Consider the following 22473-nt stretch of genomic DNA (forward strand, 5'->3'; position numbering starts at 1 on the left):
GTAAATAATTATACGCAAAATATTGATTTGAATTCATTGATTTAACTTCATGACTTAACTGATGACACAACTACAATATTGCATACTTGTTGTTTCTTTTGCACTTTAATATTAAATGATATAGGCTACAGCACACACCGCCACTTTTGTGTGTGCAGTTGAAGAGCATGTGCTACCAGCACAGCATTATGGCTGACAGGACAGGACAATTCATTTTTACTGATATATGGCCTGACAACATCTCATCTGATCGCAGTTCACTGATGTTCTACCAAAGCTCCCTCGTCACCCATACCTTTTCCCACTTGTTTGTCTAGCGCCTGGCACTGAGGCGAAGTTGGACTACGTATGTGAAAGGTCTGCAGTTTGATGTGGTTGTAATTAATAGTAAAAATCCTTAATACATTTAAAATAATTTAAAGCAATCAACGCTAAAGTACTGAAGCACAATTTTTATTCTAACCTTTTAACCCAATTTTGCTTCTCTGCTGGTGATCAGATCATTTTAAGCTGGTAAACTCCGGGAAAGTTTTCAGTCCAATGATCCAGGAAGTGAATGCGTCTCAAACAATCTGTCCAAAACTTAATATAAAGGAAGCCGAGCTGACTGGCAGAGCAGAGCAGAGCTCTTTCATTGTTATTGTCTCTGAAGAGCATGAACCCTTACATTTTGTGCTGTGTGAAGTACAGGCTGAACGGGTTGTCAACATCCCACCACTGTATTGTCAGATGAGACACAAACTACTATTTCTCAACTGGATAACCAGTCTCACTAGTGAAGTTTTGATGGATGAAGACTGAAATCAACGTAAAGATGATTACGGTGGCATACAGGAGTCGTACAGTAAGCATGTGTGACTCCATTATAATAATGAGTGTATGAGTATTGTATTTATGCACAACACAGACATTTCCGTACATTCACTTGTTTCCACACGATAATGAATGGATCTGTCTACAGTAGTAGATATATGCAGTCAGCAGGTGGTTATTATAGTTTTGTAGGTTTTATTTTATTTATTTATTTATTTATTTTGCATCTCCATGTGGTCCTGTTTGGTGTCACAACTTCTCTAAAATGTAAAAAAGCTCTTTGCTGTTGCTATATATATGGGCTCCTTTGGTGTACTTTTGGAGTTTCTAAGTGTCCTTTTTTGGAAAGAAATCTAAATTTATCTTGAAAAAAGCTTACAGAAAAAATTGATTTTTTTTTTTTTAAATCACCCTTCAATCTTTTGGTTTACTTTCCTGGTTATAGAAAATAATGACAAAATAAACATTTGAAACAGGATAAATGGTCTATGCTTAATTTCATGATATAAAAACAAAAACATTTAATCGATTAAACAGCCCTGATATATATACACACAATTAATTTCACAGTTTAAATAATTTTGGACATTAAAGAGACCCTTTTACTGATGTTTTTTAAACGCCAGAAAAAAGATGCCCAGCCCAGCTGATTATCCTCACAGTGTCAAACCATGTGTAACTGTGTGTACCCCCAGACATGTCTGGGAAATTGCAAGTGCTTTGGTGGAAGAGGAAGTAACATCTCACAGCAAGAACAGTCAAATCTGTTTCAGTCCATGAGGAAGTTGAAATTTTGGGCTGAACTGTTTCTTTTAAGCAGGCCAGAAGTCTGAATGTCAGATGGTTTATAAAAGTTCTTTGGACTGGGCCAGTGATGGCAAACTACGGTAATCTCTACTAAACTATAGCTCCAGCAGCTTTGTGCTGCAGTGTGTAGGTGGTTCAGAGTGTGTGAGTTAGTTTTTGTCTACAGTGTGGCGACTATAGCCAACAGCCCCCACTGGGAAAACAGCTTAGAGGGATAGTTTACCCAACACTACAGTTCAGCACAAATGTGGAATCTAATATGGTTTAAACTACACAAAATTATAGCAGTCTGAATCTGGGAATTTCAAAGGTTTTGATGCCATTAATTCACAGATTCATTGCAAAATTTAACCATCACAAACTTACAGTTTATAATTTGTGTGTCTTTTGACTTGCCAGTTTACACATTCAAATAATTTCAAACCATTCCAGTGCAAGAAGAGGCACAAGAGAACTCAATTCAGTACTTGTGTGCTTTTTCCTTTGCACAATTCTGCACACACCCAAAGTGTGCACACACACGGATGCTCTCCTCTTTTCCATCTCCTTGTGTTTGAACATACATAAACACATACAATCATGTCAAAATACCTGTCCCAACAATCATTCTCGTAAATGCAGTAGGTAATGTCTTAAGTGAACATAAACAGCTGAGAAAAAAAAAAATCTGATTTGTATTATTTTATTTAATACATGCATCAGGTCTTAAAGGACCACAGTCTATAAATACCTTTAAATACATGTTGCTGCCTGTGTCATTAATATTAATCAAACAACAAAACACTTTAACAAAGATTAATCTATATTTATTTTCTATTTAACTGGCTGTTCAATTACCTTTAATCATGTTTGAAGTTTCTTAGTTAAGTTAGTAGTTTTTGCTGTGGTATTGAAGTACTTAAAGTGTGTTTTAAGTAATAAATTGAAAGCAAAGTTACATTGATATGCTTTTTTTTTTTTTTTTTTTTTACTTGCTGATCTGAAAATGATCAGATCAGTGACTCAAAAACGACATAATAATCCTAGCCATATGTTTTGTGATCTGTTGAACCACTAATATTATATATACAGAATTGTGAAGACAAAAACAAGAATAAACTTGTAACACTGCTTAGTGCACAGTTAAGGCAGGCTCTGTCATTGATAACATTTTCTAGTTACATTGTCTTATTCACTCCAAATCTGATTTATTAATAATAATAATAAAAACTGTGTTAAACTGAACCTGTTGTCACTGGGAGCTCATCCATACTTCACATGGAAGATAGGACAGATGAGATAAGAGATCATTATCGTTTCCTATTTAGACACATTCACTTCCTTGTTTCTGTTTCATTCTGTGTTCTCCTTCTGTCTCTATCAAAAGTCTCTCTTGTATATCTTTCCTTCTTTCTGGTTGTAAATCCTCATACTCCCCAATCAATTACAGCACTATGAATTATGGCTCCCTAACAAAGAGCATCCATTTTCTGTGTGGAGTCATGAGTGCCCCTCAATAATTCTTTCTCACACAGACACACACAAACCCGAGCATGACAACGAGTGCGCTTCCCTTAATACACCAACTCACGCTGACTATGGGTGTCGTTGGAGTTTAATATTGCCAAGAAATACGATACACATAAAAAGTAAGATGAGAACGAAGGGAAGAGAGGGAGGATGTTGAGATGATAGATGTCTTGAGTGAGTAAGTGAGTGAGTGAGTGCTATAATATCAGTCCAGTGCCATAAGAGGTGAATGTGAGCTCAAGCATACATGTGTTGTGCTTGTAAGCACCTCACTGAAACCTCAGAGTTCTCAAAAGATTTATCTTAATCTAGTCGACCCAAGCTCTGTGGACGCACAGATGACATTTCATTTGTAGTTACTTGTATGTAATCTCTGTCCATTTTAAACCCTTTTTTCCTCTCACATCCCCAAACCCTTCTCCTTCTACCGCTCTCTCTCTCTCTTCCTCTCTCTCTTTCCTTTATAGCCTCCATTAGTGTACAAATAATCTCTGTTATTAATCTTATTGTTTTGCTCTTTGATCACTCTCAGTAGAAATCAGCACATTTTTGACATGTTTTTAGCTCTGATTCTGGGAGAAAATCAGCACAATTCTTCAGAAAATATTTTAAAAAATGTATAAATATTATTTTATTTATTTAATGCATTTAAAAATGTATTAGATGGAGATTACAGTACTATAATCTAGCAGTAGCTGAAAGCATTATTACATTAGTGTGAATGCTATTTAAACAACATGAGAGATGGACAAAATACATCTGAAGCTGGCCTACGTTTTTTTGTTTATTTGTTTGTTTGTGGCATGTTATAGAGCTGTTTTGGACACTTACCATACTAACTAAAGACCAGCTATGCCTCATTGGGAGACCATCTTATACCAGTTTATAGAGACAGTTCACTCAAAAATGTACTTACACTCATATAGGTGCAAATCTGTATGACTTTGTCTTCTGTGGAAAACAAAAGATGACATTCTGATATATATATAGAATTATATACATAACAAAAAAGTGTGAAACAACTGAAAATATGTCATATTCTAGGTTCTTCAAAGTAGCCACCTCTTGCTTTGGTTACTGCTTTGCACACTCTTGGCTTTCTCTTGATGAGCTTCAAGAGGTAGTCACCTGAAATGGTCTTCCAACAGTCTTGAAGGAGTTCCCTGAGAGATGCTTAGCACTTGCTGGCATATATATATATATATATATATATATATATATATATATATATATATATATATATATATATATATATATATATGTGTGTGTGTGTGTGTGTGTGTGTGTGTGTGTGTGTGTGTGTGTGTGTGTGTGCGTGTGTGTGTGTGTACTGAGAAAGAAGAACAGCCATCATGCTATGATTTTTATAATTAAAGAAAAAAAAATCATAAAACTAGACTAGTAGTATAGTAGACTATGATAAAATGTTTTGTCTGTTCTCTGTTGTCATCTTTTGATTTGCTCTTGAGGTTTTCATCATGGCAACTTCTTGAAACCACATTTTCAAGCAAAATAAACATGTCTTTAGTTGGTGCAGCTGATTGCTAACGGACCAGGGGGGTTAACGCAATCGCGTTCCCGGGTGGTTCCTCCTTTGTCCGTTCGCCGCGGGGCCCCCTCAAAGCAATCGCTCCCTACCCTGCACTGGGTGCGTCAGCAAAGGATGGCCCTGCATAAAAGCACATCTTGTTCAATTGCTAATCAGAAAATAAAGGATAATTCCCTCAGTTGTTTTGAATAATGACTACTAAAGGTACATCGGAAATGTTTGGAAAGACAGATTGTGTCTCAAATGGAACTCGTCTCTGACTCTGGTTAGATACTCTGGTTTTGCGTACAGCTCTGCTGATGAGTCATTTCTCTAGCTCTGCTCTCTGCTTTTGAACATCTTCACACTTGTGACATGTACTATGTGTCAGGAAGTGAGCTAGAGACTATATAGCTGCTTTTTCCCCTCAGGTGTCACTTTTTCTGAACTGCTCTTCAAACTTAGGTTTTCCTTCTGTAACTAGATTCTAGAAATCAGTGAAAATAGGTGATGAAACCTCATCCACACTAATCCAAAGCTCACTGGTGTAGCTCAGGGTATCCAACCCAATGTTTTCATATAGTTTTGCTCCTTAGGACACATAAGAAGCTACATTATTGATTGAGGCCAACAACAACACCATAACTTCATTACAGAACAGTGGATTTTACATGCTCCACAGCTATTGAAATGTTTATTTATTTTTTATTTTTTTACTATATATCTTTCATGATAACTCTATGAAATTTTTATCATGGAAATGTACATCAGTGGCGCCTGTAGGTAAATGGCTGTGCACACTGTGCATACCACGAGTGCTCAGACTGACCTGAGATTTGCCCCGCAAATATTTCAGCAGTTATTATAGGCCTATGTGTCCCGTACTTCTGTCGACTGAACCAGCAATGTCATTAATTATGAATTTATCTGTCCTTTGCATGCCAAAGTCAATTTCTGAACATAAATATTACGCTAAATAGAAGCAGAAAATCGTGCTGTACACATTTTCATGAGATCAGGTTAGCCTACAACAATTAATTTGTTGGCTATTTTACAAATGGGAATACAACAAAATGATGACAATGTTTACATTCAACAGAGGTGGGTAGAGTACCCAAAAACTTTACTCAAGTAAAAAAGTAAAAGTAATTCTAGAAATATTTACTCAAGTAAAAGTAAAAGTACTAGTCTTGAATAGTTACTTGAGTAAGAGTAAAAGAGTATCGGATAAAAAATCTACTCAAGTAGTTAGTTACTAGTTACTTTGGGTCATGTATACGGAGCCTATTTTTATTTAGATATATAGATAAAATGTATGTAATGTATGTGTGTGTGTATAAATGTATATATTTCATTTAATTTATTTATTATAAAACCCTGTCTGTTTACTTAAGTAACAGATATAGGTGTCATGCCATAACATATTTTTAATACGACTGACTTTATATTAAATGTGAATTTAACATTGAAAGTTAATGTGATATAAATATTGCTACTAATCTTTCATTGTTCAGAAAGAGAGCAAATACATTGCATTATTCTGGTTTTAGAAATCAGGTTAAAATTGTCACTGGAAACATAACAACAGGTTAACATTTATCTTGCATTTTCAAAAGCTCTTTACAGTGGTCACCAGGAAAAAATAAAATTAAACAGAGAGAACGATACTTTTTGCCGATTTGTGAATGTGCTTGTAGGTTCTTTATCACAAACTTTGAATCTTGTCAAAACGTTGGTGTTTTTTTTTTGTGTATGTGCTATTCGGTTATGTGTGTGTAGCCAATATGTGTGAGCTCACACAAATTACGTTTCCCCCCCCTGAGCTTCTCCCTTTGAAGTCTGTGGGAGATCCTTTCTGTTCTTCTCTCGTCTTGATGGAAAAGAGAGAACAGACAGGTGTTCAAAGACACCCCTCCACTTTCTGCCCTCTACGCTGCCCTCCATCTCTCCATCGCACTATTTATGCCTCCAGTTCATTCTTCTTCACCAAACGCACACTTCATGTTGCTTCCTGTGAATTCTTTTTCCCCTACCGCTTATTTCTTTCCTTTTCTTTTGCATGAAATCACATAGAGAGAAAAGCATTATGAATATTTTAACGTGCAGAGATGTCACTGAAAGAGGACAGAAAGAGAAATAGATAGAGTGAAATGATTCGAGTGATGTTTCTGTTTCCTGGAGTAAAACTATAAGAATGTGGAAAAATGGCTTGAGGGTTATTTATAACTGCTCAGTCCGTTTCCCTTGCACATTTTCAAATCTAAGCAAATAAATCATTAATATTTGAACCTTTTACCATGGCAAAAAGAGAAGTATAGCTGTGCACAGTCTTATGAATTGTTAATGAGCCAGACTATCGTTTCACGCAAATCAGGTGCAAATTGCAGACATTAACAAATTAATTAGAATCCAGATGTTGTCTTTTGTCTGTTTAGCTGGCACCATTTATAGCACCATTATTTAAATAACTAACAATTCAACGTGTTTATTACGCACATCTAGAATAAATGTTTTATGTTTCCTGTTTTAGTATGATATCTGTATTCGTTGAGAGTGTGTTTGTGTGTGTATAGTAACCTAAAGAAGCTTTGAAATGTTATGTATTGCTCTGACCCAATTTTTCGCAGCATAATTGCAAGAATATGGTATTTATCTCAGGTGTGCTGTGTGACTGCCGGTGCCCGTAGGCTTTTTATTGTGCTGCTCTCTTAAATTTGTGCTCAACACACAATCCGCTTTCTGCCTCAATATATCAGTGTCTATTTATTTATGTTTACTGTTAAATGGGAACTGCCCAGGCTTCACGGGTGTTGACTGCCCATATCACAATAAAAGGGCATCTGGCAGAAGGCACAGAACGTGTGCTTTAGAAGAGCAAGTTATGGTGTACATTCACTCTCTCTTGCAAACTGAGCAATCAGTATAATTCAAGTCAAAAAGCAGCTCAGCTCTTACGTTTGAAATGTCTTCACGATAATGTTTAATTGATAATTCAGGCACCCCTCAGTTTTATGCGCACAGACTTGCCTTTTTGGCCCCTTCTTTGGTAGAAAAGCAAGAATAGCGTTAAAATACTCCCAATTTTTAATTATTGCAAACGAGCCTCAGGGGAAGACTCAAGGGTTTTAATTAAGGCTGAATTAGAGTTATGTAAATTTCATGTGAAGTAGCAGGTTTTTCCTCTTTGCAAAAATAAATCGTTTTATTTATTTCTTAAATGAAGCAAAGACAGACTCTGTTTTGTATGCACTGATGGAAAGCTGCTGTTTCCCACCTCCGGTTTTCTTTATCAGTTTTCCTTGTCTACACAATCATGTTTGTAGTCACACTGTGCCCTACACACGTCAGATTAATTTTGATAATTTTACTCTGTGTTTATATGTAAATATTGTGCTGCAATACTTTTCCTATCAGGTGTTTGTGGGACTAGTGCTGGAAATGTGATGCAAAAAGAGTCTCCCCTAAGACGTGGTTGTTTTACATGCAGCTTTAATGCATAGTAGCCATGTATGAATTTTTTAAGTATGCATTTGCTCTGCATAATAAAAGGTGTTTGAGCATTTCAATGTTTTATTGCATTGCTTTATATGCAAGCCACAGAATGCAGACTCGTTTTTTCTGTGGTGTTTTATGCTCATGCTGCATTATGTATTTGAGTTCTTTGTTGATGAAAATGAATCTCCAAGATTAAGCCACGCAGGTGTAAGTGTGTATAGAAGAGTCAATATTTTTGTAATGTTTATAGAGAGGACAGTGGATCCAAATAAAAATATGGATGCTAAATGTTTTGACTAGTAATTGTATTACATGTTTAACAAATGAGTGCATTGAAAAGATCTGAAGTGAAACAAAATGTACAGACATCTCATTAAAATAGGAGAGCAGAAAGAGTAATGACAAACAGAATCATCAAGTTCATTTTTAGAAATAAAGCAAAGCTAATAGAGCCTTTCATTTGAATAGGTTCATGTGATGATCATTGTAATTGTATTAAAATTATTATTTTAATATATTCATTAAATTGTTGTAATGGATAAACAAGAACAGTACTCTGATTATTTGCAGTTTGCTTACTAAATGATTAATATATATTTGTAAACGGTTGTAGTCATTTTATGTTTCAAAAAAATTAACTAAGGTATTAAAATTGGCAATTTAACCATGATTATACTTAATAGTACTTAAAATTATTAAACAAATATTATTTTTTTAAACTAATATATATATATATATATATATATATATATATATATATATATATATATATATATATTAGGGGTGTAACGGTTCACAAAATTCACGGTTCGGTTCGATACGATACACCAACCCATTCTCACTCCAAAGGCGTCAAAAACCGAAGCATGGTCAAGCGCCCCTAGCGTCACGTTTATGACGCCAAATGTGCCTCTTGGCGTCGAATATCGAAGCACTACGACCTTCATTGCTTTCAGTGGGAAACTTTTGGCGTCAGAATTCGACACGACGAGGACATGAGATGTTTATCGCTATGAAATCACGTTCAAGAAGTCTCATTCAGCACACATCGCGATACTTGCTATCAGTTCCACAGTTTGGGTGAGTAGTCCTAAATACGCTCTTTTAATGCCTTTTATAAATGTATTCTGTCTTATTTATTAATCAGATTAGTGCCATATGTTTAATCGCTGTATTATATCGGTCATCCGCGGCTGTCTTTGAGTTTCATTGCGTTTAAATAAATGAACACAGCTGCTAATTAGTGTGATTAAACTATATCTGTCACCTGACGTGCCATAGACCTTCGATCCGTTTTATATTATTATTAATTTCAGGATCAATGATGTAAGTTGTATTTGTAGTAAAATCATGGTAATCACGACACTTACAATAGTAATAAATGAAATGTGAAGTTAAAACACAGTAAACGGGACATTAGTAACTGTAACTGTAGTTTTACTATGGTATATTAATAATCAATACAACAATACAATAATCACCAAACCAGCTATGTTTGTATCACTGTAATGTTAGTGTTTTTATGTGCTTTTATATGACAGATATCACAGTAATCATATGTTCTGTACCATGCTTTTAATACCTTTTAATGTAAATCCAAAAAAAAAAAAAAAATCAAATTAAAAATAAATAATAAAACATGCATTTTTCCATTTTGCAGTTCATTCATATCAGTTTATATTTAAATATATATTTATATATATTTATTATATCTAAATATTTTGCTCACAGATCATTATTAACATTCTGTATATAATTCAATTTTATTTTCTCTCCCCTTTTTTTATTTTTTTGTATATTTTTAGCTGAAAAGACGTAAAGGAAGCCCAGTGGTGTTTCTGGAGAGCTATTCCTTCAGAAATGGAGAAGACAGAAAGCTGCGGAGGCAGATATTTGCAGCAGTAAGTCTGTGATAGTTTGTCCCTTTTATCAAACATTCCTGCTGTTATAGATTGTACAGCATTTGTTGTTTCTTAAACTGTTGCACTGTCCAAATACCCACACTTGCCATCTTTGCACTTGACCACTTGATTACTTATTTGACGTCTTTCCTGTATTTGGCCTAGTGTTCAAGAGAGCATGATGACCACAAGTGTGTGTCGAACTTTTCATGACCTGATGACTGTGTTTCCCAATCCTGGTCCTGGAGAACCCCAGCACTGCATGGTTTTGGTGTCTCTCTTATCTGACAAACACACTTTTGAGGTCTTGGAGTCTTCACTGATGAGCTGATGAGTTGAATCAGGTGTGTTTGATCAGGGAGACATCTCAAATGTGCAGTGTTGGGCTTCTCCAGGACCAGGATTGGGAGCCACTGCCTTATGGGACACTTATGTGTTTACAGAGATTTTTAATATCTAATTATCAATATTTCACATAATGTACATTGGACAGCTTTCCGTGACCTCTTGTGAGATCTCAGCAAAAAGTCTGACGATTTATTCCAAAACATGATGCATGATGGGATACACTAAGCTTTGTATAGCGCTCCGGAGCAGTATTGGAGAGGTTTAGTGTGTGTTAAGGACGCTGTGCTTTGGCATTATTAAGACCGGGGACAGTCTCGTTCACACACTGTCACGTACACACACTCTCAAGTGGCCAAGACTGCAAGTGTGGGTATCTGGACGGGGTCAAAGTCTTAAAAATGATCCCTAAACACAGTCGCACATCACAGTCTTAATAATCCAGTTTAACACTTGTATGATATTGTACAAGCCCCAGGACGGTCTCATCTGACACTATCAAAAGAATTCATATGACTATAGCTTGCTATTAATTACTTGCTTTCAATAATGGATGCATTTAACATTTAATTATACCGCATCTTTACAGAGGTGTAATGTACAAGTTGCACGTAATTAATAATATTTCCTTCCTTCTGTCTTACAGGATTTTTTGCAGATAATGCTAGTTCTCCATCATGCACAAGGACTCACCTCGTTAACTCTTTTTCCCCCGCACACACAGAAATGGTCCCTGGATCAGTGATTAGACTTTGCAGTGGTTTGATTTTTGCAGAAGATGTAACTTTGTTTGAATTATAAGCTCATAATGAATACATTACAGAAGCAGTGATGAAAACAATAGTTAAACATAGTATTTTTCGTATTGATAAAGCATTTTGTTCTCTTTTTCAAGCTTCATACAGTAAACTTTTTAGACTTTAATTAAGAGTTTTAGTAAAGGAGATATTCATACACAGTCATCCCCTAGCTCCAGTCATGAAGTGAAATCATGATGTTATGTCAAAGCTAGCAGGTGTTTGTTTTCCTGAACACTTTCTCTGTCTTTCATTGTTCAGACAATCAGTGTTTATTTGATGCTGTGCTGATAGAGTTTTATAGATGATATTGCACTCTTGACATTTATGTCTTCATGGTGTTTTTTGTGAGTTTGAAACATTTACATTGTGTTGTATAACATTTTGGTCAATTTAATTTTTAAAATAATTTATCTTTTTCCAGTGTTCTCTGAAAGACATACTGTATTTACTGTTTTGTATTTTAATAAAAGCATTTTCATTTGCATACTGAAAATAGTTAATGTTTACAACATAACTGCCTTTTTATTCTTTATGGTGGCAAAAACGAGCTTGGTGACAGAGGATGCAGTGTAGTAATTTGGGCATGTTGTCTTTAAATGAGTTTGACATATCAATAAATAATGGAAGATCCTTACAAAAATATGCATGTTCATTATGCTTTATGTATTTATTTGTTCATTCATTCATTCATTCATTTATAATTTCTGTTTTTATTCCTAGAGTTCAAATGGTAGAGAATGGTAAATCACAGAAACACAAATGTGAACAATTTTAACTTTAAAACACAATGTAATATACAATGTAAATTTTAGAAGCACATCATTTGATTAGTAAATATATTTGTCTTTGGTCAAAAAATAAATAAAAATCTTAAAAATGTGTCTTATATTTAAGACATATTGGGCATGTGCACATCAATATTGCCCAATTTTTTTCAAGTTGAACAACGGAGGAAGGTGAAGACGTTAATAAAACATAATCTAATAAGTAGCAAGCTTAATCTATTGTTAACCGAATCTATCCCTTCAGCCGAAAAACGAAAGACATCGGTCATAAATGGATGAGGAAGTGTGACACCGCTGCTCAGCTTTGATGTCATTGGCTATGAATTTTCAGGACAGTCTGTGGTTGGACTATCTTTTAACCCATATTAAACAGCGCATCATGTTGAAAAGTATGTTTTGCATCACATTAGTAATATATTAAGTCAACAATGAAGTGTTGCTGTCTTGAGAAAAATGACATCTTTAGCGAGATCCTATTCCTAACCCTAAGCATAACTTCAATGAACTACAAAAAACAGCCCCCTAGTGTTGCCTTTCCATAGGTAGAACGACGGAGGCTTGTGGGTAATGAAGTTTAAAACTTTTTATTAACGAAACGAAATAAATTATTTATTTTAAGGAAAACTGGACATCTAAATATGTTCATTGTGCAAACCTCCATGATATATTTGAGAGGCAGGCTGAAATGTGGTATTTTACAGTGAGCAATATGTAAAATGCCTTTATGCCAGCTTTCCATTTATTTCTGAAAACTGAGCTCAACATTATTTTATCAGCATAGCATAAGTAATAATCCTGCCCATTTCCTCTTTGATATGTTAATTGGACTCTGATTTACAGCCATTTGAAATGTACAGTTTTGGGCTCTTCCGGGGGGTGCTACTGGGCCCCTGGGGGTAGAAGGGCAGTAAAACCTACATATATGTATTCTCCTCATCATGGACAACAAACTGAGCTGAGTCACATTTATATCTGACAGTTTTCACAGTCCTCTGTTTTCTAATTCTTACATCATTGCTATTATACCTTTTGACAGGACATTGTGAGGCCATCTGATGAAACATGGAAAAATTAGAAAGAAATGATTTAATAATGAAAATAATAGATTATTTCTTTGATTTTTTAAGTAAATGGCAAGAAATCTAATGGATGAACCTGCAACAACTTGCCTTTATCTATTCCCCACTGTAAAGCTGTAATCAAGGACAGTGTATACACATTGTGATACTTCACTATTACACAAGGACAAATTCATGCAGTGCTAAGAATATTAATTTATATATATATATATATATATATATATATATATATATATATATATATATATATATATATATATAACTAATTAGCAAAAATCAGTGTAAAAATGTCCTCCTCACCCTCACTGTATCTTGCTCCTCAGGTACTGGACATCAGTAATGTGTGTGCTCTTGGTTTTAATACATTACTAGATCCACGTTGATCATTCCTGCTACATTCTCAGTTATCCCTCAAGTGTTTGTAACAATAAAGCCCATGGCACCATCTTGTAATGCAGAATAATTAATCTCGTAACTCCCTTTATTTCACAAAAAAATTGCATATTTGTTACTAAAGTATAAAAAAATTACTTTCTGGTGTACTGATGTCCCAGATGTTATTAATCCGATCAAAAATGTTTATGTCTTAAATAAAAAATAATCCCAATAATTAATATGTCGTTTTTCCAAGTCTAAAATAAACACATATGAGCCTACCTAGTAAAATTATGTATTTACCAAGAATCTTCAGAACACAATATTCAGCATTTTCATTTTATTGAAGCATAGACTATAAAGTTGATAAAGTAGCATCAAGACAAATAAGATTCAATGAAAATAATTATCATCAAAAATACATTAACCTCATATATAAATCAGTTCACACAGATGAGTGATGAAATGTCCTTAAAAGTCACACAGTCCCATCCAGTCAACTGTGATACAGATCATGTGATACATATAAGACATGAGATACGGTTTCAGAAAATAATGATTCCCATCATCACATCTAAACTGGTTTCATCTCCCCATCATGATCTTCTTCTCTCGTGTCTGGAAACAGTTTGTGGTTGATATCCAGCACTGATGTGGTGTAGCTTCTCTCAGCCAGAGGATCTCTCAGTCCTAACATCCCAGACCTGGTCAAAGTGAAACAAGCAATCCAGATGAAGTTGTTTAATAGACAGAGAGTTCAGCTTATGTTCTGTGTGATTTTAGCAGGGTGAGCAACTATGACCCTTGTAGTACTGTACACTTACCATTCTTCAAGCTGCTTTAAGACCTTTTGAGAAGCTTTTTCTCTGAAGACAATTTACCACATCCTCTTCTTTCACTCCTTTCAAGAGCATCACTTGGTCAAAACCCCTCATATGGCTGATGAGATCATCTGTAAAAATTAAAATACTGCAATAAAAATGTCATTCTGCAAGAATTAAGAAAAAGTTACAGAGGCAAAGGTCTTGCTCATGAGACTGCATTAGCATGTGTAGTTCTCAGAGACTCTAGAATTCATCTATTGTTGCAGTAAATGTGTTTTCTTCCTCTAGAATCTTTCTCTAAAGTTCCTGACTTCTCTCACAAACGTGTTTTAGTCTGTGCAGTGCAAGGCCTGGCTTCGAACCAATCAACTATCAATTCACAATTTATAACATAACATTTAGAAAACAATTAAATAATGTCAATTGGTGTTTATATCAACTAAACCAATTTCATGAGACTTGTCTACTCTTAAAACAGGTGGTGTGTTTTTAAAAACATATTAAAAATGTCCAGTCACACTTTGCTAACATGCTGTAATTGTAATAGTATAAAAAGAAATCAAGGCTGACATGACCAGTTCTGTGAGAGATCATCATAAAATGTTGTATAACACAGCATTGCTTCAACACACACATACCAGAGGACTTCTGTTTGTTTGAGCACAAGATGGCCATCTTCATTCCTCATCCTGAGCAAATCATTTCCTTGGTCTTCCTTCTCTTCTGTGAAACAAGATAATCTCTACTTACTCCTTGTGCAATTAACATTGCTCATTAAACATAATTAAGTTAATTTAAAATAAGATTAAGACCAGAGCATTTGATGAGTAAATGTTGATTAAAAAATATTCTAAACAAATGTACCTGGGAAGAGCTGATCATGGCAAGATTCGCTGAGACTCAGTAATAGCTCTTTTAGTTTTTAGGAAGGTTTGTGAGGGTTGGCTCTTGAGTGAGCTGTTGAGCTCGATATTTTAGACCTGAAAAAGAAGAACAGCATTATCTCAAAAAAATCCTGTAAGACAGAAGGAAGGAAATATTATTAATTACGTGCAACTTGTACATTACACCTCTGTAAAGATGCTGTATAATTAAGCAAGTAAAGCAAGAAAGCAAGTAATTAATAGCAAGCTATAGTCATATGAATTCTTTTGATAGTGTCAGATGAGACCGTCCTGGGGCTTGTACAATATCATACAAGTGTTAAACTGGATTATTAAGACTGTGATGTGCGACTGTGTTTAGGGATCATTTTTAAGAATTTGACCCTGTCCAGATACCCACACTTGCAGTCTTGGCCATTTGAGAGTGTGTGTACGTGACAGTGTGTGAACGAGACTTTGCCCGGTCTTAATAATGCCAAAGCACAGCGTCCTTAACACACACTAAACCTGTGTCCCATAAGGCAGTGGCTCCCAATCCTGGTCCTGGAGAAGCCCAACACTGCACATTTGAGATGTCTCCCTGATCAAACACACCTGATTCAACTCATCAGCTCATCAGTGAAGACTCCAAGACCTCAAAAGTGTGTTTGTCAGATAAGAGAGACACCAAAACCGTGCAGTGCTGGGGTTCTCCAGGACCAGGATTGGGAAACACAGTCATCAGGTCATGAAAAGTTCGACACACACTTGTGGTCATCATGCTCTCTTGAACACTAGGCCAAATACAGGAAAGACGTCAAATAAGTAATCAAGTGGTCAAGTGCAAAGATGGCAAGTGTGGGTATTTGGACAGTGCAACAGTTTAAGAAACAACAAATGCTGTACAATCTATAACAGCAGGAATGTTTGATAAAAGGGACAAACTATCACAGACTTACTGCTGCAAATATCTGCCTCCGCAGCTTTCTGTCTTCTCCATTTCTGAAGGAATAGCTCTCCAGAAACACCACTGGGCTTCCTTTACGTCTTTTCAGCTAAAAATATACAAAAAAATAAAAAAAGGGGAGAGAAAATAAAATTGAATTATATACAGAATGTCAATAATGATCTGTGAGCAAAATATTTAGATATAATAAATATATATAAATATATATTTAAATATAAACTGATATGAATGAACTGCAAAATGGAAAAATGCATGTTTTATTATTTATTTTTAATTTGATTTTTTTTTTTTTTTTTTTTTTTTTTGGATTTACATTAAAAGGTATTAAAAGCATGGTACAGAACATATGATTACTGTGATATCTGTCATATAAAAGCACATAAAAACACTAACATTACAGTGATACAAACAGCTGGTTTGGTGATTATTGTATTGTTGTATTGATTATTAATATACCATAGTAAAACTACAGTTACAGTTACTAATGTCCTGTTTACTGTGTTTTAACTTCACATTTCATTTATTACTATTGTAAGAGTCGTGATTACCATGATTTTACTACAAATACAACTTACATCATTGATCCTGAAATTAATAATAATATAAAACGGATCGAAGGTCTATGGCACGTCACGTGGCAGATATAGTTTAATCACACTAATTAGCAGCTGTGTTCATTTATTTAAACGCAATGAAACGCAAAGACAGCCGCGGATGACCGATATGATACAGCGATTAAACATATGGCACTAATCTGATTAATAAATAAGACAGAATACATTTATAAAAGGCACTAAAAGAGCGTATATACGACTACTCACCCAAACTGTGGAACTGATAGCAAGTATCGCGATGTGTGCTGAATGAGACTTCTTGAACGTGATTTCATAGCGATAAACATCTCATGTCCTCGTCGTGTCGAATTCTGACGCCAAAAGTTTCCCACTGAAAGCAATGAAGGTCGTAGTGCTTCGATATTCGACGCCGAGAGGCACATTTGGCGTCATAAAAGTGACGCTAGGGGCGCTTGACCATGCTTCGGTTTTTGACGCCTTTGGAGTGAGAATGGGTTGGATACACTGATGTCACGGTTCGGTTCGATACGTTTTAGATACAGCAAAATGTAAAAACATCTCAACTTTTCAGAATGCCGCAAGCGCACCGCGGGTCATGTGACAAGAACTAACCAATCAGCTTCATCCTTTCCCGTAACAACGTTGAGAGCTCAGCCAAGATGAAGGATCAGCTGATCATAGTTGTATATGGATTGCAATTTTGAAATAAATTTAGTAGCAGAGCTACTGCAAGCGGTTTTTAGAGCTGCAAATCCATTTATCCTTCGCTGAAATTTCCGCGTCTCATGGAGAGACCACGTCATTGTTGCTTAGCAAAGACAGACGCCTCATGAGCGCTTCTGCCCAAGCGCTTTGGAAAGGAGGAGAAAGACGCGCTTAGCGTTTTCCATGCGTTTTTAGGCACGATATGTGAACGGCCCCTAAGGCGCTCGCTCACTCAGCACGCGCTGAAGGCTCGTTGCAAAATGTCGAATGCCTTTAACAGACCAGAAATATAAGATCCTAAAATAACCAACAGGTCTGGTGTTTGGGTTGGATTCCCTGTAAGCTATAGTTTCTAAATGCTGCAGGGATAGTTTGCTGCGTGCATGTTTCTCCTTTTTTCCGTCTTTTCCCAGATAGTACTGACGCATATATCCCAGATATTCCCGCTGTTTTTTTTTTTTTTTTTTTTTATTCCCGCTGGTGTACCCTGTCATGTTGCAGATGCGACATACCGTTGTTTTTTTATCCACCACTCTCTTGCCATCACCATTATAGCTTAAAGGGAATCCAAAGTGCACCCAAACACCAGACCTGTTGGTTATTGGAGGATCTTCTCATTTCTAGTCTGTTAAACGCATTGGCTATTTTGCAACGAGCCTTCAGCGCGTACTGAGTGAGCGAGCGCCTGCTGAGTAGCCTAACATAAACATATAAGATGGTGTTTTTTTCTTCTTCGGGAGTGTCAGGGGCGTTGCCTGTTACGTTGCTTGGGTTATTGGGCTACCTTGTTGAACGCATATCATTATATTTCTCTCTCTCTCTCTCTCTTTTTTTTTTTTTTTCAAATATAATTAATTACTCCAACGAACCGTTCGGTATACATAATGCGTACCGCGTACCGAACCGAAAGCGTCGTACCGAACGGTTCAATACGAATACGCGTATCGTTACACCCCTAATATATATATATATATATATATATATATATATATATATATAATGTTTTATGTGATTCACAGCCCTAATTCATATTTTACACTCATAATCAAATTGCCAATTAAAAATAAATTCTCTTTTTTTTTCATCAGGGTTGAAACAAATCCATGCTCTGTCTATCCAAGCAAACTACGAGCTGCGCATAGATCTTGAAGATTTCGAGAACAGCACAGCTTTTGCACAGTATGGTGTGTTTGGAGTTGGGCTATTCTCTGTTGATCCTGAAGATGACGGTTACCCCCTCACCATTGCTGATTACTCCGGCACTGCAGGTACACACACATATTTACATATTTACAGACCCTGGGTCAAAATCTTCATTATTGTGTAACTAGTATGCCTTATTTAAATCACACTCTTAATGCAAATCATTTCGCAAGATCAAATCTTTGTCAAAAATAAGTGTTTGTTCATTCAGATAATTGGTCAGTTTCGGTGCTTGATGGCATAGATGGAATAATTATGGCACTCGATACACTCTTCAGTCACTTCTTAGGTGCAAACAAACCTTAATTCATGCTTCCTCTGCAAATCTGGCTGAATTTAGTCATTTCCTAGTGCTTCAGACTGTATCTGTATCTGTATCTTTTTGGATGTCAATATAAAGAACCAACTCATTTGTGCGTGAATCAGGCTACACTGGTCACACTGTATGTTAAAGATTCACTAAAAAAACACACTCATTTGTTCATGAAGCAGATCAAACTGGTAACACTGAATGTTGTTTTTGCATGCAGTCTGAAAGTGACCATAGAATAGTACAGGGGTTCTCAACTCTGGCCCTCGAGGTCCACTTTCCTGCAGAGTTTAGCTCCAACCTTAATCAAACTCACCTGAACAAGCTAATTAAGGGGTTCAGAAACTACTACAAAGCTACTGGCAGGTTTGTTTCATTAGGGTTGGAGCTAAACTGGTGGGACGCTTAGACCTCGAGGGCCAGAGTTGACAACCCCTGCATTTGTAAGATGTTTCTAGCCATTATAATTCATTCTATCATCCTTTTCTTTTTATTGCATCACATTCAAACCCATTCACATCTCAAATTATTTTTAATGCAGCCACTGAGAAAAAGATCTTGGAATTTTAACAAGCATTATCAGGATTACTCAGAAATTTGATATTATCACCCAGTCTCACAAATTCACACACACATCCAGAAGACAAAATGCCTCCCAGTCGATTACTGCCATTGACAAATGTCAGGAACAGACACAAACTGAATTAGAAAGCTCCTCAGATGTTTCCTGTAAGAAATAAGTGAGCAGCGAGATAAACAGAAATGGAAAGAGCATTCTGAGTTTGAACTCGAGGGCAGGTGCAGATGAAAATACAGCATGAAGAGAGCGTGAAGAAGAGAGGTGAGAGATCTCCTGTCTGTACAGCAGGTATATTCAGGCTTGAATTGGATCGTGTCTGTAGTGCTGGTGTCAGGTGAGCAGGTGGTCTCTACTGGGCAGCGTCTTCTTGCCCTTGAGCTGCTGGGTTTCTTGTTTGCTGCCTGACAGGTCTCCCCTAATCACAGTGCTGAGAGTATTATTGTGATCATTTGCATTGAATTTTTGACAGGAGGTTGTGTTCTGGGCCGGCCTGGTGGGGCCTAATACGTCTCAAAATACAGACAGCGTCAAGGTGACTCTTTATTCACACTGGAATGTGAGCAGAAATAAACCCATATTTTTTGTGCATATATGGTGTTTTATGCTGGTTACACATTTAAACCAAGCATTTTTAGAGAGTCACACGTGATATTACCACATCCCCTGAGGGCCTTCTGTGATGATAATGTCCCCTTGACAAATGAAAAGTGATTCCCAAGAGCATGTGACTAAATAAGAGAGTTTGCAAGGACAAGTAACACTCTTAATACAGAAATGTCAATGGCAGCAATACAAGTATTTTTTCGTGGGCTCTATGCGACCCTAGTGTGACTAATGGCTTATTCCCATAGCTGCGGACAAAATCTGTCAAGCTTGAATGACGCATTTCCGCAAGGATATTGAGCATCAGTCTGGGATCCGTTTCTCTGCTTATTGTCTTTGACGTTATTGAGTAAAACTGACTGCGGATCAGAAGATTGGAGATCTTCAAGGTCACAGGCTGTTAGAGAAGACAAATGGAGGTTTAGAAATACTATCTGACATTTACCTCTATTGTACTCATCCTATAGTGCACCACCTTTGTCTTTGTTTCTCTTTCCATCTCTATGGAACACTTTATTCCAGCTCTTGTTTGGAAAATATTCTCTGTTCGTATTGAGCTGACAGGAACAGTTTATAGGGCAACAGACACATCACCACCTGCCCTCCTGCCAAAAAAAAAAAATCCATTGAAGTGGACAGCAGACAGGATGACTTTCCAAATTCCCTTTACAGCCACAGAACGGGGAAGGATTGTTTCTGTTGGCCAACAACACCTGACGATACAAGACACCTCTTGAGGGAAAAAGACTTGTTGTTGACCCACAAGTAGACCCTTTTAATACTCTTGCCCCACAGTCTCTTACTCTTTAGGTTTAGCGTTAAAAGAATTTGGGATTTTCAAATACTTGCCTGATAGAATGGCTGATGCAAAAAATAAGCTACAATATGAGATTCTCATCATTGTTGCCTTAAGCTCTCTCTCTCGAAACTGTGAAAAGCACTACTGAAATTAATTTAAAACATTTTTTACCAAAAAAAAAAGTAATTATTTTTATTATTCAGCAAGGACTCACTAAGTGCTCACGAAAACATGAAGTATTACAGACCTCTTTCGAATGGTATGCCTTTACAATGTCAAGCTTGTTGTGGGTATAAATGGGTCTTTATACATGGAAATATCTACAGTAGCTGCATTTATATTCATGTAGAGCTTGTGTGCTGTGTCCACTTCAGTGTCATCAGCTAATAATTGTATTTTATACAATAACAGTGTATGTGTTTTTACCAAGCTGAGACCACTTTTAGGAAAATCTCTTTAAGTGCAAACAGCATAACTTAACACATTTCAACTAATTATGAAGTAACACCTATAAATATTTGTTTGTGCATGAGTTCATTAAAGAGGATTATCAAAAACTATCAGTTATCAATGATGAGCCTGATAAACGATTCAAAGCAGAGTGAGTCTTCCCTACTTTTTTAAGCGTTTCAAATAGTTGAAGTCTTGAAAGATGGAAGTGTGAGGGAAAGAGACAGGAACAAAGCATGAGGTAGCTGTGGCGAGTGGGGCGGGGCCTCACTCCTCGTTCCCACGCCTCTCGGCCCCGCCCCACTCGCCACAGTAGCCTATAGCTATATATGCATAAATCCCAGCCAAATTAGATAAACTGCTGAAAATGTTTTCATCTGGGCCACAGAGATGAGAAAGGTTTGCTTGTGTATGCTAACTTGTCTCATGAATTCCTGGGCATCTAGAATTGTTTGTGTGAAATGGCTTTCTGTGATGATTTTCTCAGCATGATTTGTAGAATCACACAAATCAGCTCTTGCAACTTAAATATACATTAATATTCATGATTTAAATTATGAACAAAATTAAAAACAGTAATATTGTGGAATATTATTGCAATTTAAAGTAACAGTTTTTGTTTTAATGTGCTTTAAAATATAATGTATTCCTCTGAAGGAATAGCTGAATTTGCTTATTTATTATTATTATTATTATTAACAATATTGAAAACATTGCTGCTTAAATTTGAGTGGAAATCATGATAATTTTCTGAAAAGAACTGATATATATATATAAGTCGTGGCCTAATGGTTAGAGGGTTGGACTCCCAATCGAAGGGTTGTGGGTTCTAGTCTCGGGCCGGATGGAATTGTGGGTGGGGGTAGTGCATGTACAGTTCTCTCTCCACCTTCAATACCATGACTTAGGTGTCCTTGAGCAAGGCATTGAACCCCCAACTGCTCCCCGGGCGCTGCAGCATAAATGGCTGCCCACTGCTCCGGGTGTGTGCTCACAGTGTGTGTGTGTGTGTGTGTTCACTGCTCTGTGTGTGTGCATTTCGGATGGGTTAAATGCAGAGCACAAATTCTGAGTATGGGTCACCATACTTGGCTGAATGAATGTCACTTCACTATATATATATATATATATATATATATATATATATATATATATAT

General features: G+C 36.2%; 1 protein-coding gene and 1 long non-coding RNA gene across 2 annotated transcripts in view; one reads left to right on the top strand and one right to left on the bottom strand.

Moving 5' to 3' along the window:
• The window catches only part of LOC128005971 (fibrinogen C domain-containing protein 1), an 80553-nt gene that overhangs the window by 53757 nt on the left and 4323 nt on the right, over positions 1-22473 (top strand). The window contains exon 6 of the mRNA XM_052592708.1: positions 18460-18639. Within this exon, the coding sequence (XP_052448668.1) occupies positions 18460-18639 (180 nt within the window). The remainder of the gene's footprint in view (positions 1-18459; positions 18640-22473) is intronic.
• LOC128006014 (uncharacterized) lies at positions 13763-17168 on the bottom strand. The gene is made up of 6 exons (XR_008178654.1): positions 16913-17168; positions 16084-16179; positions 15126-15241; positions 14900-14984; positions 14262-14389; positions 13763-14141 (listed from the first exon to the last, which is right to left on the bottom strand). It is a non-coding gene; the product is annotated as an uncharacterized LOC128006014 (long non-coding RNA).

This window comes from Carassius gibelio, chromosome A5 (genome assembly GCF_023724105.1).
Source record: "Carassius gibelio isolate Cgi1373 ecotype wild population from Czech Republic chromosome A5, carGib1.2-hapl.c, whole genome shotgun sequence".
Classification (NCBI taxonomy): Eukaryota; Metazoa; Chordata; class Actinopteri; order Cypriniformes; family Cyprinidae; genus Carassius; species Carassius gibelio.